Below are 16,155 nucleotides of genomic sequence, written 5' to 3'. Positions count from 1 at the left end.
TCAACAAGGTGACACATTATTATGATAACCCATCTCGTGTATCTTGAGCATCACATGTAATGAATATCTTTATTACTATCACATTCAACATATGGACAAGGTCTCCTCTTGTATGCAGCAGCAACTCATGGTTGTGATGACTACCATGCATTTCACACACAAACTGGAGGACTGAGTTAATCTCATGAAATGATGACATGTAAACTTCCATTGGGGAAAACTTGGGTTATAAATATCTCTCTAAAAAATCCACAACACAATTTAATTTTTTAAATATCTTCAAACTATTAAAATTAGAATGTAAATCACATAAATTGCATGAGTTAGGTAGGCCCACATAAATAGTTCAAAACTACTGTACACAGCATTTAATATCAGTTTACTGGTATTCATGACAGATTTATCTTCAGAGTCAAATTTGTACTCTTTTGGCTTTAAATTATTCTTTCTAATCTCTAGTTTAACATTACTTTTAAATTCCAGTGAAGCATATAGTTTTTAGTTTCATATTGCTTTAGAAAAAGCAATATTGGATTATTTTATTATTTTATGTGAGTTTTTTTTTCAATTTCTTTTAGCTTACCACACTATCTATTTTTTATTTTGAAAGAAATGCTGTATATCTCATTATAATTGATTTTTAATTTTAATAAATATGCTGGTTTTTTTAGTTTCAGACTGTTTTATTTCAAAATTTAGTACCATCTATTCAGAACTTAAAGCTATACCGAAGGATGGGGTAAAACAGCCATAGTTATATTCACTATGATCGATTGTTTTTTAATATTTAGAAAGTTCGTTATAATAATTAAAAATAAATATACTTTGGTTTGAGTTAATGTTACTGTGCACAATAATGTTATCTCCTATATACTTTACATAATTAAACAAAGCATATCCCACATTTTAAGGACTCATTAAAAGGACCTTTTGAAGTTGAAATTTCCCCAAATGAGCCTTTTATTAATACCTCCTACAAGCTCAAAAATCTAAATGACAAAAGTTAGCATTTGATTACTATGGACCAACAAACAGTACATTTACTAGAAAAACATTTTCGATACAAAAGTAACAACAAAACCATGCTGGTTTAGTAACAAATTTCAAGAATTAAATCCATAGTTCCAAGAATCACGACAATTCATGCAATTCATGTGATTCGGCGATTCGATTCAAGCCAAACGATTTTTTGTGAATCGGTGAATCGAATCAGCAATAAAGGGTTAATGAAATAAGTTGCTCACTAAATTTCAAGAGTTTTTTAAATTTGCCGATTCGTGGGCGATTCGATTCCGATTCATGGCCGATTCACAATTCGATTTGGCCTTGCCGAGTTCGATCCGATTCCAATTCTTGTTACTTTGATTAAATCTACTGTGTACCATCAAAACCACTAACATCTATATTAAAGTGGAAAAATGAGTTTATCCATAATCTTTTTCTTTTTTAAGCTTTTTAACTCACCATGAACTGAAGGTCCTATCACTCGATAATCTGTTATAGCATCTTGCCCTGAGTCTGCTCCAGAGCCATCAGCAATTAGTATCCTTTCAGACTTTCCATCATCCAACATCACCTGTGACAAATAAAACAAGTAAAGAAAATTTCACAACGCAAGAAGAAAATGGAGCATGAATAGACAACTTATACACATTAAAGAAATACACATGAAATTAATTTTTCCATTTTTTGGGGGGGAAACAAGCCCTATGTCATTATGAGGAACAATTTTATGAAAGTGCAAAACAAGATGTTAATATAATAAGAAAAGTTTTAACTTCAAGCCCATTATTCTTGGACAAAGCCACTACACCTGAAAGATTTAAATCAGTGTTACCCCAAGTTTCTAGGACAAGGACTGCAAGCAAGGGAGCAAACGGATTTCCAGGATGCCAAATGTTATTCCCAAGTTTGAGAATGGCAAAGGGACTGCAAAGGGGACAACTACATAATATTAAAGGAAATTTTATAATATATAGGGAAATTTGCAAATATACATAACATTCATATGAAAACATAGATAAAGCATGTCATTTAAAACATCATCAAACCTTAAAATACTAGTTCACTGCATTTCATTATTTCAAAATTCAATATGTATTCATAATTGGGGAATCAGAATTTGTTGCCGATATCATTCATGCATGTGATAACAAAAAAATGTTTAAATAAGTTTTACCATACAAAATGCCCCAATACTACACTGTTGTTATATAGTTTCATGTTCAATTTATTAAAAAAAGACATAAAAACAAAGCACACAGCTGTTCCTATTCTGGTTCTGCAATGCTACAACAAAATCAAAGTCATATAAATCATTATCAATGTCATGCTCCACTCCAAGTGCACCCTCATCTAATGGAATCCCAAGCAATCCTAGTGGTGTCTCCTCATCAACTTGAGCCACATTTTCAGGATCAATATCCCCCCATAAAGCTAGAATCCTCCTATTCTCTAGAGTCTGACAAACCTGAAGTGAAAGAGCACCATGCACAGCCACTACCTTCTCCGCTGATCTAGAGGTAAGTCTATCACTCTTGAGGGAGTGGATAAAGGCATATAGAGACCAATTCCACTATGTACTAGAGGAGCTGGCAACCTGTGCAAAGAGACAAGAGGCAAGCGCCTTCAATTGTGGTGTATCTCTTACGTGCCATGTCCACCGCCCAGCAAGATATTTTTGAGCCAATACGACTCTTTCCAACCTTGCCTGTGGTTTACTCAATGTTGGCTACAAAGATTTGTAAAGTCAAGGAATTGTACACAAAGTATGGAAACCTCTTGCTGAAAGCATCTTATAAGTGGCTTATGAAAAGCCAGCTAATACTTCTAGATCATCGCATTGGAGACACCCTTCTATCCATTTTTGGATACTGTTTGAGATTTAAAGCATAGGCTACCATATGAAGCTAGGTATTCAATATGTTCCACCTCCACGTCATAGTGGTCCTAATATGCTCCTCATATAACCCCAAATTAGGATCCTTAGTTGTAATTTTTTTTATCTTCCCTGACATACTGTCAACTGTCTCAAATCTCTCTCCAAAACTAGGAGAGTTTGTATCGGTAAATCTAATGACAGCTATGATAGCGGAGATTACAGAGCAAAGAGATCTACAAAATGCAAACAAATAGTTTGACAGAATTATAAATTTATAGTAATAATTAAAAATTTTAATTTAATAAAAAAAATCAGTAATCTGAAGGCTAACATATAATTTTGATTTTTAAATAGAAATAACAACTTATCTCATTGTGGTCCACCAATTGTCATCAAGTCTTTTTAGCTTAACCGATCTTCCTTCAAGAGAGCTAGAATTAGACCATCATGTCCACTGTGGGTTCACCACCATCAATTCTAGAGGCTCGTGTACCTCAAGCATCCTCTCTATCAAGATGTAGGATGTGGCATGCTTATAATATAAATAATTTTGAATAATTGAAAACTCAAAACACATGTAATAGTAATTTAAATAATATTAAAATGAAGTAATTCAAATTGACATACCCTATCTCAGCTAGTTTAAGGAATGCCTTCCTTGAGAAGGACTTAAACAGAGCGATTGAGGTGTGGTGGTTGCAAATGAACATATGAACCTCTCTAGCTTGTGAGACAACATTCTTCACCCAACCTATCTTACTAATGTCTTTTCATGTATTGCTCAATGGATGAACACAAGGGGTCCAAAAGATGTGTTTGTAAGCACCCTTCACCCTCAAACCAGGTGATTTGCACGCGCATGCTAAATATGTGATCACTTGTACAAGATTATCGAGCTCAATCTCCTCTATGGAATCGCTCAAATGTCAAACTAAAACTCTAAATCCTTGCACTTTCCTAAACAATCTATGGCTTTCATAAAATAAGAACTAGCAAGGGATGTGGCAATTAAATTGTAGAGTGGCTAATGTCTAACATCAATCCACCCATCCATCACAATATAGTTGTCCTACCCCAAGTCCGCCTCATATCTGCCAACAACACATTAACCTTGGAATACTCTATCTAGGAGGGTAGTTCATGGCTTATGATGACCAAGGGATGTTAATGGAGGACCCATAATGGCTATATCTTTCGCTATTTGTTTGAAATAATGGGGACGGACCATATTAAATGGAATAGCATTAGCAAAAATAAATAAGCAATGGATGACTTTATAACTCTTGCTACTTATGCATTAAACATACATTCAACCATTCCTCCCTTGTCACCACGAGTCACCTTGAACTTTCTTCTTGTCTCAATAGGACTTATACCAGCAGTGAATGATATATGTCTAGATGATTGTGGACTTGATAAAGTAGGTGATGGCATTATCAACCCTCATTTCCCCATTTTAGCATTAATGTTTAATCTATGGCACTCTATCCTCTCCTCTTCAATTAAGTCTGGAAAAGTTATGGCATGGGGGCATGCAACACACTAAAAGTGAGACTACACCCTTATAATAGTTTCCCCTAAAGTCGCCCTAACAAACATGGCAGTCCCACACCCTAGTCCCTCTTGCATTTTTTTTCTTTTGACCCCTAAGTGTAACATATTGGAGGAGAATTTCTTTTCTTGGAAGGACCCTTTGCCTATTTGCTCAGGATTATCGAAGGGCACTACAGAAAACCAAGTTGTTGCTGCCCACTACTAACCTCAACACTATGAATTTGAGTTTGAGTTTGACCACCCCCCAATTCTTCCTCATTACCAATCATTTGGATTTTTTAATTTTTTGAGATTGAAGAATGAAGTTGAATTGAAACAATGCAAAAAATGAAATTAAACAAATCTGACTATTTTAAGCTTAAACTTTGAAAAATACAAGCATAGAAGGATGTTTAGACTTACCTCTTCCAAGCTCTTGCTTCCTAAGATAATAAAAACACTCATGTGATGTCCCTTGTTGGGACCTTTCTTAATTTATCCTAAATTTCTCAATTAGGGTTTGACTTGGGGTGTTCCCTAAAAGGATTATTTATTTGTCTTATTAGAATTAAGCTGTCTTTAACACTCATATCCAACTTTATAACTATTTCAACTCACAGGTGGAACGTGTCGGTGTTATCCAAGTTGCCTAGAAATCAACAAAGGATTCCCTCAAAGTTTACAGGTCCAAGTCTGTATCACGAAGGCTTACGAAGCGTTGACCCCTACCCTCTCTTTAGATAAGATCCATTTGCTTGGATTTATGCAAGCCCCTCCTTGGTAACATCGCAAACTAACCTTTATCAATCAAATATTAATAAGATTGAAATATAGTTTATGTATACTAATTCATAATGTCTAATTCATATATCTTGAATTTATATATTCTTATTAATATACATAAATATATAATATCTATCAAGACAAATAAGAATCTCTGATCCTATTAGAATGTCCATCTAATATTCTACAATTCATCATTGATTTATAGATAAATACAGCATATCACTATGTTGTTATATGATACTTGCCAGCTATTTAATAAATGAATCCTCATTTAATAGGCATTGTTAATAAGTATTTTGAATACCAGATATAAATAATTATTTTCCTTTCCTATTTCGTGATGAATTGAACGATGGAGACCATCTTCTCATATATTGCTATTAGAAAGGATGCAACCCTTCATAATAGATGGGACACAACTTTTGCCCTAAATAACATTTGGCGACTTAAGACAAGCTTTCTCTCATTTTTAAGATAGATGATCTTAGACCATCTTATAATGTTTCCATTCAAATTTAGCCAAAATCTTATTTGCATGATGGTATGTCTCAATTCATCCCTCTCTAGCTATTTGATTACACTAGATAAACCAAAGTAGAACCACACATGGGATATGCACTTGAAAATATGTAATGAAGGAAAACACAAAGCATGCATCGAGTATACACATTGATGCATGAAGACACAAAGTATACACATAATACACACATTGCAAGATTTAATTTTTTTCTTTACTAGAATGATTCGTTTATTCATATTTACCTTGTAGGATGGCAGGGTCATAGCTCTAATAAAAATTTTAATGTCCCTTGTTGGGATTGGACTTGATTTATCATAAATTTCTCAATCAGGGTTTGAATTGGGATGTTCCTTGATAGGATTAATAATTTGTCTTCTTAATTTTAAACTATGTTTAACACTCATAGCCAGCCTTATTACTATTTCAACTCGAGAATGGAAGGTGTAAGTATTATCCACTATGCCTAAAAACCAACAATGGATTCCCTCAAAGTTTATAAGTCCAAGTTCATATCACGAAGGTTTACAAAGTGTTGACCCTACCCTCTATTGGGATAATATCCATTTGCTTAGATTTATACAAGCCCCTCCTTGGTAGCATCAATAACTTCCTTTTTATTAATCAAATAGCAATAGAATGCAGATATAATATTTTGCAATTCAACATTGATTTATAGATAAGTTACAACATACTACTATGTACTCATACAATACTTGCCAGACACTTAAAAAATGAGCCATCTTTTAATAAGCACTACTAATCTGTATTTTGATTATCAGATATAAATAACTATTTTCCTTTCCTATTCCGTGATGAATTGAATGATGGAGAACATCTTCTTATATCTTACTATTAGAAAGTATTTCAACCCTTCATAATAGATGAACCACAACTCTTGATTATTTATCTTCTTCATAACAATGATTAGATTTTATTAGTTGTTAAGAATCTAACCTAGATAACCTACAAGTCTGATGGTACAGACCATACCTGCTCTTCTATACATATATTCCTAATGAATGGCATTCAAATTAATATATATTTTCTCTAAAGGTATCGTCGATTTATAGACAAATACCTTGTTTTGTTCTTGGTTAACTTAATTAGTCATAACTAATTTATCTACTAAGATTGTTGGCTTAGGGATGACAAATTTGTTTGTTAAATGCCAAGGGTTATGTCCCTTGACGGACATACCCTCTAGATAGGATATATGTACGAGTTGTTAATGCAGTTTGGAGGACACACACATACACAACAGTCTGATCTTCCAAGCATTCTCCTTCCCACGAATACATAGCAGAGATGTTCTCAATCACACAAGGTCGAGTATAGAGGATTGGACCTGCAGTAAACATTAGTGATATCTGCATCAATAAAATCTAAATACACATTGTTTAAAAGATCATTCTCAGCATCTTGGAACTGTACTATAAGTCTGATTCAAGAACAAAAAAATTTGCAGAACTTTACATAGTATCAAAGCCAAGTTATCAGATCTAGGGCTCTACAAAATTTCAGTAATCAGACCTCATATATATTCAGTAGTTTTCTCCCATTTTCAATGGCATATACAATCAGACCTAAGGACAGATTCGATGGGAAGGAACACTTTGAAGCCTAGAAATTCAAAATCTTGATGATTCTTGAAGAAATCAATGTTAAACAATTTGTTGATGGAGCATCCAAACAGCCACCAGTTGAACCTCACAAATCCATATGGACCAATGGAAATAGAAAAGCCATTCAAATCATCTTGGATGGAGTTAAAAATGATATCATACCTATGCTTACGAAACACCAAACTTGCCTACGATATGATGAATGCATTACAGAATGCATATGAAGTAAACAATGCAACTAGGGTTCTTGCACTAAAAGGACAAATGAATCACATCCAAATAAAGAAAGGAGAATCGATAAACTCTTATTTCCTAAGAGTTGTCAGCATTAGAGATGAATTATCGAGCATAGGAACCATCATTAATGACACCAAACTAACACTCATGGCCATAGATGGATTGCCAGAATCATGGGAAACATTCGCACAAGAAATAAGTGGTAGAGATCAGCTTCCGGACTTTAACAGACTTAAGAATGATTGTCTTCAAGAAGAGTCAAGAAAACTAAAAAAGGGAGGAAAACCAAAAGTAGAAGATGAAGAACTTCATGTTCTTAATGCAAACTCCTATAAAGGCAAGAAAAAGCACTTCAAGAAGAAAAGGGGAAATCAGAAGAATGGAAAGCCCAAGAAAGATCTATCTAAAATAAAGTGTTTCATGTTTACCGCATAGGTTAATTAAGAATTGCACACAGATAATGACACGAACACGAACAGCAGAGCTCTTATTATTATTCGCATATCCAGAACATTACATTATGCTTGAATGATAAGATATGATGATTACAATGCTTCCCGAAGGGGTTATAAATACTTTCCGAAGAACTTTCCCGAATGAGTCCGTCGGCCACATACAACATGTCGCTACATAACAAAAACCTTTCCGAAGGGACCCATCGGCTGATACACAATTTCCTATCCGAAGGGACCCGTCGGCTGATACACAATTTCCTTTCCGAAAGGACCCGTCGGCTAATACACAATTTCCTTCCCAAAGGGACCCGTTGGCTGATACACAATTTCCTTCCCGAATGGACCCGTCGACTGATACACAATTTCCTTCCCGAAGGGACCCGTTGGCTGATACACAATTTCCTTCCTGAAGGGACTCGTCGACTGATACACAATTTCTACCGACGACATCATCCCCCCCAAAAAGAAAAGTCGTCTCCTGACGACTATCACAAAATCTCTGAGACAAATCAACAACCAAAATACATTGACTGACTAACTGGTCTTCAACACTGTCACCTTAGCCAATCTGACATCTGACCCTGATAGCCACCTGTGCCGCTTTCTGCCTTCCAATTCTGAGTACACTGAACCAAGTGTCCCTGCACTGCCTCCAACTGGATGATCAGCTCCTCCCGAGCTCTCTACGCATCCACCAAGACAGCCTCACAGCCAAAACCTACTCTCAATGCCTCTGGTACACAGACACTCCATGCCTGCAGCAGCCCCAAGTCTTCTCGACAGGTCAAGCTCCCACGACTGATGCCGGAGTTCTTTTGGGATCCAATGCACTAACGCTGGTATGATTGCACCCGCGCTGTTTAGAGCTCCCACACTATTTTGAACACCCGCGCTGTTTTGCACACTCGCGCTGTTTCCAACACTCGCGCTGTTCTGCACACCCGCGCTGTTCTGCACACCCGCGCTGTTTTCTACACCCGCGCTGTTTTCAACACCCGCGTTGTTCTGTGCTTCCGCGCTGTTTTCGACTCCTACGCTGTTTGGTGAAGAAGAGGGTTCGTCAACCGAAGTTGTCCATTCCGGAAGTATATCTCGGACGAAGAGGTCACTCCACGCTCGTGCTCCTTCGGCACTTCGAGCCGTGCGAGTTGATCTCCTTCCGTCAGGATTCTCTTCCCGCGGCGTATGCAGATTCAGAAACTCCTCCCTCGCTTCTTCCACCAAATCAAACCGTTGTCAAGTCTCCTTCAACAATCCTTCCGCACTCCTGTTTCCATCGACAATCTTCTGGAATCTCCTTCGGCGCTCTATCTGTTGAGCCAGAATTAAATTTTCCTATGCAACGCGTATGTCATCTTTTTCCTTCAGCTTACTCTTATCTTTGTTCATCTGATTCGGCATTTAATTCATATCCGCCTGCCTGCGTACCAGGTCCATCGGGCAACGGCGCCAAATGTTTACCGCATAGGTTAATTAAGAATTGCACACAGATAATGACACGAACACGAACAATAGAACTCTTCTTATTATTATTCGCATATCCAAAACATTACATTATGCTTGAATGATAAGATCTGATGATTACAATGCTTCCCGAAAGGGTTATAAATACTTTCCGAATAACTTTCCCGAAGGAGTCCGTCGACCACATACAACATGTTGCTACATAACAAAAACTTTTCTGAAGGGACCCATCGGCTGATACACAACTTCCTATCCGAAGGGACCCGTCAACTGATACACAATTTCCTTTTCGAAGGGACCCATCGACTAATACACAATTTCTTTCCCGAAGGGACCCGTCGGCCAAAGGGACCCTTTAGCTGATACACAATTTCCTTCCCGAAGGGACTCGTCGGCTGATACACAATTTCCTTCCTGAAGGGACCCGTCGGCTGATACACAATTTCTACCGATGACATTTCAAATGTGAAAAATTTGGACACTATAGATCTAATTGTCCGAAAAATTCCAAACAACGAGCAAATTGTACAAATGTCATTAGAGAAGAAGAGACTTATGATCCTAAGAACCGAGTTTTGTATTCCTCTCTATCAAATGAAATCTCAAATACGGCATGGGTAATTGATAGTGGATCTTCCAGACATATAACGGGATACAAAGAAATTCTAGATTCCTTATCAGAGAAAGTTAACGGTGAAGCTACTATTGGCGATAACTCTACACACTCAGTTGAAGGAATTAGAAGCTACACTTTGAAACTAAAAACAGGAAATACTCTTCTTCTTAAAGGCGTACTCTATGTACCAAGGATTAAAAGAAACCTAATCTCTATTACAGTACTAGAAGATGATGGACACAATGTTGCATTCGTGGATGGCAAAGTGTTAACTTGGGACTCTTCCATCAAGAAATCTAAATTAATTGGTCAAAGAAAGGGATATTTGTATGAATTGAATATAGAATCCAATCAATCCATTCAAGCCCTAGTTCACAAAGCTGAAGATTCTAATGAAATATGGTACAGAAGATTAGGGCATCTAAATTTTATAACCTTATCAACTATGGAAAAGATGGTTACTAGATTACCAATATTAAATAAAGATCACCCTAGTATTTGCAAAGGGTGTGCTCGGGGTAAAAGTACTAAAAGTCCTTTTCATGATAGTACTAAAAAAACAAATAATGTACTAGAATTAATTCATTTAGATTTATGTGGACCTATGTCTGTTCCCTCTCTTGGAGGATTTTGGTATTATATGCTATTCATAGATGACTTCTCTAGGAAAACATGGATTTATTTTTTTAAATGCAAGGAATTCGAGGAAATCCTACAAAGATTTAAAGAATTTCAAGCATTAACTGAAATTTTTTCATGACATAAAATTAAAACCCTTAAAACAAATAAAGGAGGAGAATATACCTCAGACTTTTTTAAAAGGTTTTGTAAAGAATCAGGGATCAACAGGGAGTACACTATTCCTTATAACCCAGAACAAAACAGGGTAGTTAAAAGAAAGAATAGGACAATTATAGAAGTTGCTAGGGCTATGATTTTTGACCAAAATCTAGAATACTATCTTTGGGCAGAAGCCTCTTGTACTGCTATATATATTCAAAACAGAAGCACTCACTCCTATCTTAAAGATAAAACCCTTGAAGAAGTATTTACTAAAGTAAAACCCAATATAAGTCATCTCAGAATTTTTGGATGTCCTATATACATTCTTGTTCCAAAAGAAAAGAGAACCAAATTAAAACCATCTGAGAGGAAAGGTATCCTTGTCGGGTATAGTGGAACTTCTAAAGCATAAAGAATTTTCATACCTAGACAGAAAACTACTGAACTTAGCACAGATGTAATCTTTGAGGAAGATCTTGCATTCAAAAGAGCCATAAGTTCCAATGAACCTTTTCCTTTATCAAGTTCTAAAAGAATTAGTGAATATGAATCCCAGAGGGCGAACCTAGAAGAGGTTGAAAATGAAAATATGAACCTTGAGGAAAATTCAAAGAAAAGACCACTTTGGGCCATAAAAATAGTTGAAGCAGCTCAAGACTTTGTTGCACCTTTCGGATCAGTCAGAGAAAGTAAAAGACCTAAAAGATTCTTTGGTTATACAACAAATATGATTGATTTATCCAAAACTGAGCCAACCAATCCTTCTGATGCTATTAAACATCCAGCCTGAAAAGAAGCTATGACAGAAGAATATCAATCAATTATGAAAAATGATGTTTGGGAAATAATTCCAAGACCAAAAGGAAAATCTGTTGTTTCTTCCAAATGGATATTCAAAATAAAGCATGTTGCTGATGGGAGTATTGAGAAATATAAAGCCAAATTTGTAGCCAGAGGTCTTTCTCAGAAAGAAGGGATTGATTATGAAGAAACCTTTGCACCTATTGCCAGATATACTTCCGTTCGAGCTGTCTTAGCAATTTCCGCATCTAAGGGATGGAAGGTACATTAGATGGATGTAAAGACAGCATTTCTAAATGGAAAGATTTCAAAAGAAGTCTATCTGGAGCAACCAAAAGGATTTGAAACCCATGATCCTAACGCCTTTGTTTGCAGGCTCAAGAAAAGCTCTCTATGGGCTTAAACAGGCTCCTAGGGCCTGGTATGAAAGGATTGATAAATATCTCACCAACTTAGGATTCTCCAAGAATGAAGCTGATCCAAACTTATATTATAAAAGTGATAAAGATGATATGGTAATACTGATATTGTATGTTGATGATTTATTAATCACAGGTGATGATCATCTTATAGATTAGTGTAAGAAAGATCTAACCAGAGACTTCAAGATGAAAGACTTGGGGCTTCTCCATTACTTCCTAGGATTGGAAGTACGACAGAATTCTAATAGTATCATACTGAATCAAGGAAAGTACGCTCCAGATATCTTGAAGAAATTTGGAATGTGGAATTGCAAGTCTATGTCTTCTCCAATGGAGACCAATTTGCATAAACTTAAAGAAGTAGCCACAGAATCACCTCCAATAGATTCCACTCTCTACAGACAGATGATTGGATCCCTCATGTACCTAGTAAATACAAGACCTGATATTTGCTATGTTGTTCATGCCTTAAGTCAGTTAATGCGTGAACCTAAGGAGATTCACCTAGTTGTTGTTAAACACATTATGAGATACTTACAAGGCACTCTTAATTATGGACTCAAATATGAGAAAGTTACTTTAGATTTGCATGGATTCACTGATTCAAATTGGGGTGGAAGTGTTAAAGACAAGAACAGCAATTCAAGATAATGTTTCAGTTTAGGCTCAGCTATGATTTCATGGATATGCAGAAAGTAGTCTTCAGTAGCTCAGGGCTCCACAAAAGCCGAATACATTGCAACAGCAATGGCCTCTTGAGAAGCAGTATGGATGAGGAAGTTACTTGTGGGATTATTTGGGCAAGCAATGAATCCTACGATTATTCATTTTGATAATTAGAGTTCCATCAAGCTCTTAGTGAATCCAATTTTCCATGATAGATCCAAGCATATTGAAATTACTTACCATTATGTAAGAGATATGGTAGATAGGAATTCTGTAAAATTGGAATACATTTGTACTGCAGATCAAACAGCAGACATACTCACCAAACCTCTATCTAGAGTAAAGATAGAACATTTCAGAAGGAGACTTGGTATGGTTGAGTTGTAATCCATTTGTACTCGTTTGATTATTAATAAAATAATTTTATTTTTGTCAGGCTATTAACTGTTATAGGCTTCACCATGTGTAATCATTATTTAAAGAGGTGACGACCTCTGAAATAATGAATACTTGTGTAAAAGGCATTATGAGAGATGACGATCTCTTAGATAATGTACTAAACAGTAGATTTTACTGTAAGATTCAGATGAGTTTTAGATTGTATCGTGACATTGACATTGCTATGTTCATGGGTCACAAATTGGATAAAGGAAGAATCTTAGAATTCTCCAGGTTTATCCTGTATTCTGGTAGATCTTAAACTCAGTATCTCGTTGTGATATAGAAATACCAGTTTCTATGAGTCATAACATGTGTCTTATCACTAGTAACAATGATTTGTCATATCACAGATTTAGTAATATGACTTTGTATCATGTGTTCTATGATATCACATACTAAAAAGAGACAGACAGATATAGAGTATTAACTCTTGCTTAAGCATCTATATTGATGTTGCCAGTTATGATATCTCTCTGTAGGATTATCAAGTTAAGAGGGAGTGTTAAGAATCTAACTTAGATAACCTACAGGTCTGATGGTACAGACCGTACCTGCTCTTCTATACATATATTCCTAATGAATGGCATTCAAATTAATATATATTTTCTCTAAAGGTGTCAGCGATTTATAGACAAATACCTTGTTTTGTTCTTGGTTAACTTAGTTAGTCATAACTAATTTATCTACTAAGATTGTCGGCTTAGGGATGACAAATTTGTTTGTTAAATGCCAAGGGTTATGTCCCTTGAGGGACATACCCTCTAGTTAAGATATATGTACCGGTTGTTAATACAATTTGGAGGACACACACATACACAGCAGTCTGATCTTCCAAGCATTCTCCTTCCCATGAATACATAGCAGAGATATTCTCATTCAGACAAGATCGAGTATATAGGACTGGACCTGCAGTAAACATTAGTGATATCTACATCAATAAAATCTAAATACACATTGTTTAAACGATCATTCTCAGCATCTTGGAACTGTACTATAAATCTGATTCAAGAACAAAAGAATTTGCAGAACTTTACATTAGTCACTAATCACACTATCTTATATATGCTTATTATTTATTATTTGTTATTTATTTATAAATTTATTCTTCTATTATTATTTAACTATATATTATAAAATTCTATTTCTAATGATTTTTTTTATTTTTTTTTTAAGTTTATTATGCAAATATGGTAGACAAAGCGAAAATTCAAGAAAATCGTAAAAGAAACCCTAAATCTCGATGGCAATGCTCCCTAAGCAAACAAAAATATTTAGCAAGATCGGAGAATATCATAGCATGGAAAAAACCTAAGGCCGAACAACTCTCCCTAAGAAACCAAATTGAGATTTTAGTTGAGCGACATGAACGTATCAGAGAATTAGCCAAACATAGTCAAAAAACACCCAGGAAGACTACACAAAACCCTAATCCACAAACGCACAAAATCGCAAGAAATGAAAGGAACATTGAAGAAGGGTGGAAGCAAGTTCGACCAAGGAAGGAGGCCCTAAAACACACAGATCCTAAGCAAAAACTAATAGAGGCCTACAAGGTAGAATTTTACAGAATCATGGAGGAGAGAAAGATAGAAAAATCAAGCTATTTTCTTTGAGAAAACGAGGTATGCAAGGATCACACAATCAATGTGCACCAAAGATATCAAATCAAATCATCCATGAAGCAAGCAATCAACATGAAATTCAGCAATGGATACAAGGATAGGCAAACCCTAAATGGCTCTATCGCTCAGACACACCCTAAACCATTCAAAGTCTCAGAAGCTAATAGTGTCCCCATAAATCCTCTACTTGGTATTCATTCAAAATTTGCACCAAAATTTATCCCTACGAATAAATCGACACTATCTTATCAACCCCAATTTCAATTTGGACAATTTCATTATCCCAAACCAAGCATAATAGAGCCACACACGAACCAAAAAGCAAAAGCAAAAGTGGATACCACAATTATCATCAGCAATAAGATCAGCAAAGAAAAATGGTTTGAGTGCGAAAAAATGGTTTGTACGTTGTATGGACAGGGCCGAAAACAGAACAATCCAAAATGGTGAAATGGTTCAAATCCATGGACTCTAAACAGGGAAGTATTTCTTTCCTTTCAGATTCTTTAGTGTATCTACATTGCATAGATTTGAGTTTTAGGGCTCTTTTGCTTGAAAATTCTCTCAAACTCATAAATGGATATAGTCTAAATTTTGTGAAATGGAAACCCAACTTTAATGAAATTGCAGTGAATTCACTTAACTAGCAATATGGGTCTCTTTAAATAACATTCCAGCTGAATTATGAGATATCAATATCTTCATCCAAATTGGAGAGAAACTAGGTGGAATTAAAGGTTATGAGCTGCATCATTCCAAATCCACAACAGTAAAACTCTTAGTAAACTTAAAACCAGAACTCCATGACCAAGATCAAATTAAAATTATCACAAATAGGTCATTATATAAAATCAACTTCACCAAATACCTAGGAAAAATCAGATCTGTAAAATACCTCAAGGAAGGGAGAAGGGGGGCTTCAAATAGTTCAGAGTTTGAAGAAATCAGATTGGATAATAACATAGAAAAACAACTAGAGTTGATCATAAATGAAAAGGATAGCAACAAAGGAGAGATCAGTATGTAGAACAAAATAGACAGTTTAATAGTAACTAATAACAAGGAGTTTGAAGAAGTGAGGTAATGAGCCAAAGCTCATTCAGAGCGTCCTCAGAAGCACAAAGAAGAAATCAACAAATTTAGAAGAAGACATCAATCAGATTACACAAAAGTGATATAGGGAAGGAATCAAACTCCTCAATTCATTAAGTGGAAAAGTAGCAAGGTTAAAAGATGACTCAAAACAACCAGATGCAGAAATGACAGAAATAGAGGAGAACATTAGAAGTACTAAGCAACTCAATGA

The 16,155-nt window shown here is 35.6% G+C and overlaps 1 protein-coding gene across 2 annotated transcripts in view; it reads right to left on the bottom strand.

Moving 5' to 3' along the window:
• The window catches only part of LOC149566795 (RNA pseudouridine synthase 4, mitochondrial-like), a 145,731-nt gene that overhangs the window by 56,483 nt on the left and 73,093 nt on the right, over positions 1-16,155 (bottom strand). Inside the window, exon 8 of one of the 2 annotated variants that reach the window (XM_089820106.1) lies at positions 1,465-1,576. The exons of the other annotated variant lie outside the window; for it this stretch is intronic. Within the exon in view, the coding sequence (XP_089676232.1) occupies positions 1,465-1,576 (112 nt within the window). The remainder of the gene's footprint in view (positions 1-1,464; positions 1,577-16,155) is intronic. 2 annotated transcript variants of the gene reach the window in all.

Source organism: Cupressus sempervirens, chromosome 3 (genome assembly GCF_028749045.1).
Source record: "Cupressus sempervirens isolate cs-2001-9-10 chromosome 3, ASM2874904v1, whole genome shotgun sequence".
NCBI lineage: Eukaryota > Viridiplantae > Streptophyta > Pinopsida > Cupressales > Cupressaceae > Cupressus > Cupressus sempervirens.
Note: the sequence above shows the minus strand (reverse complement) of the source record. Positions and strands in the feature narration are given on the sequence as shown.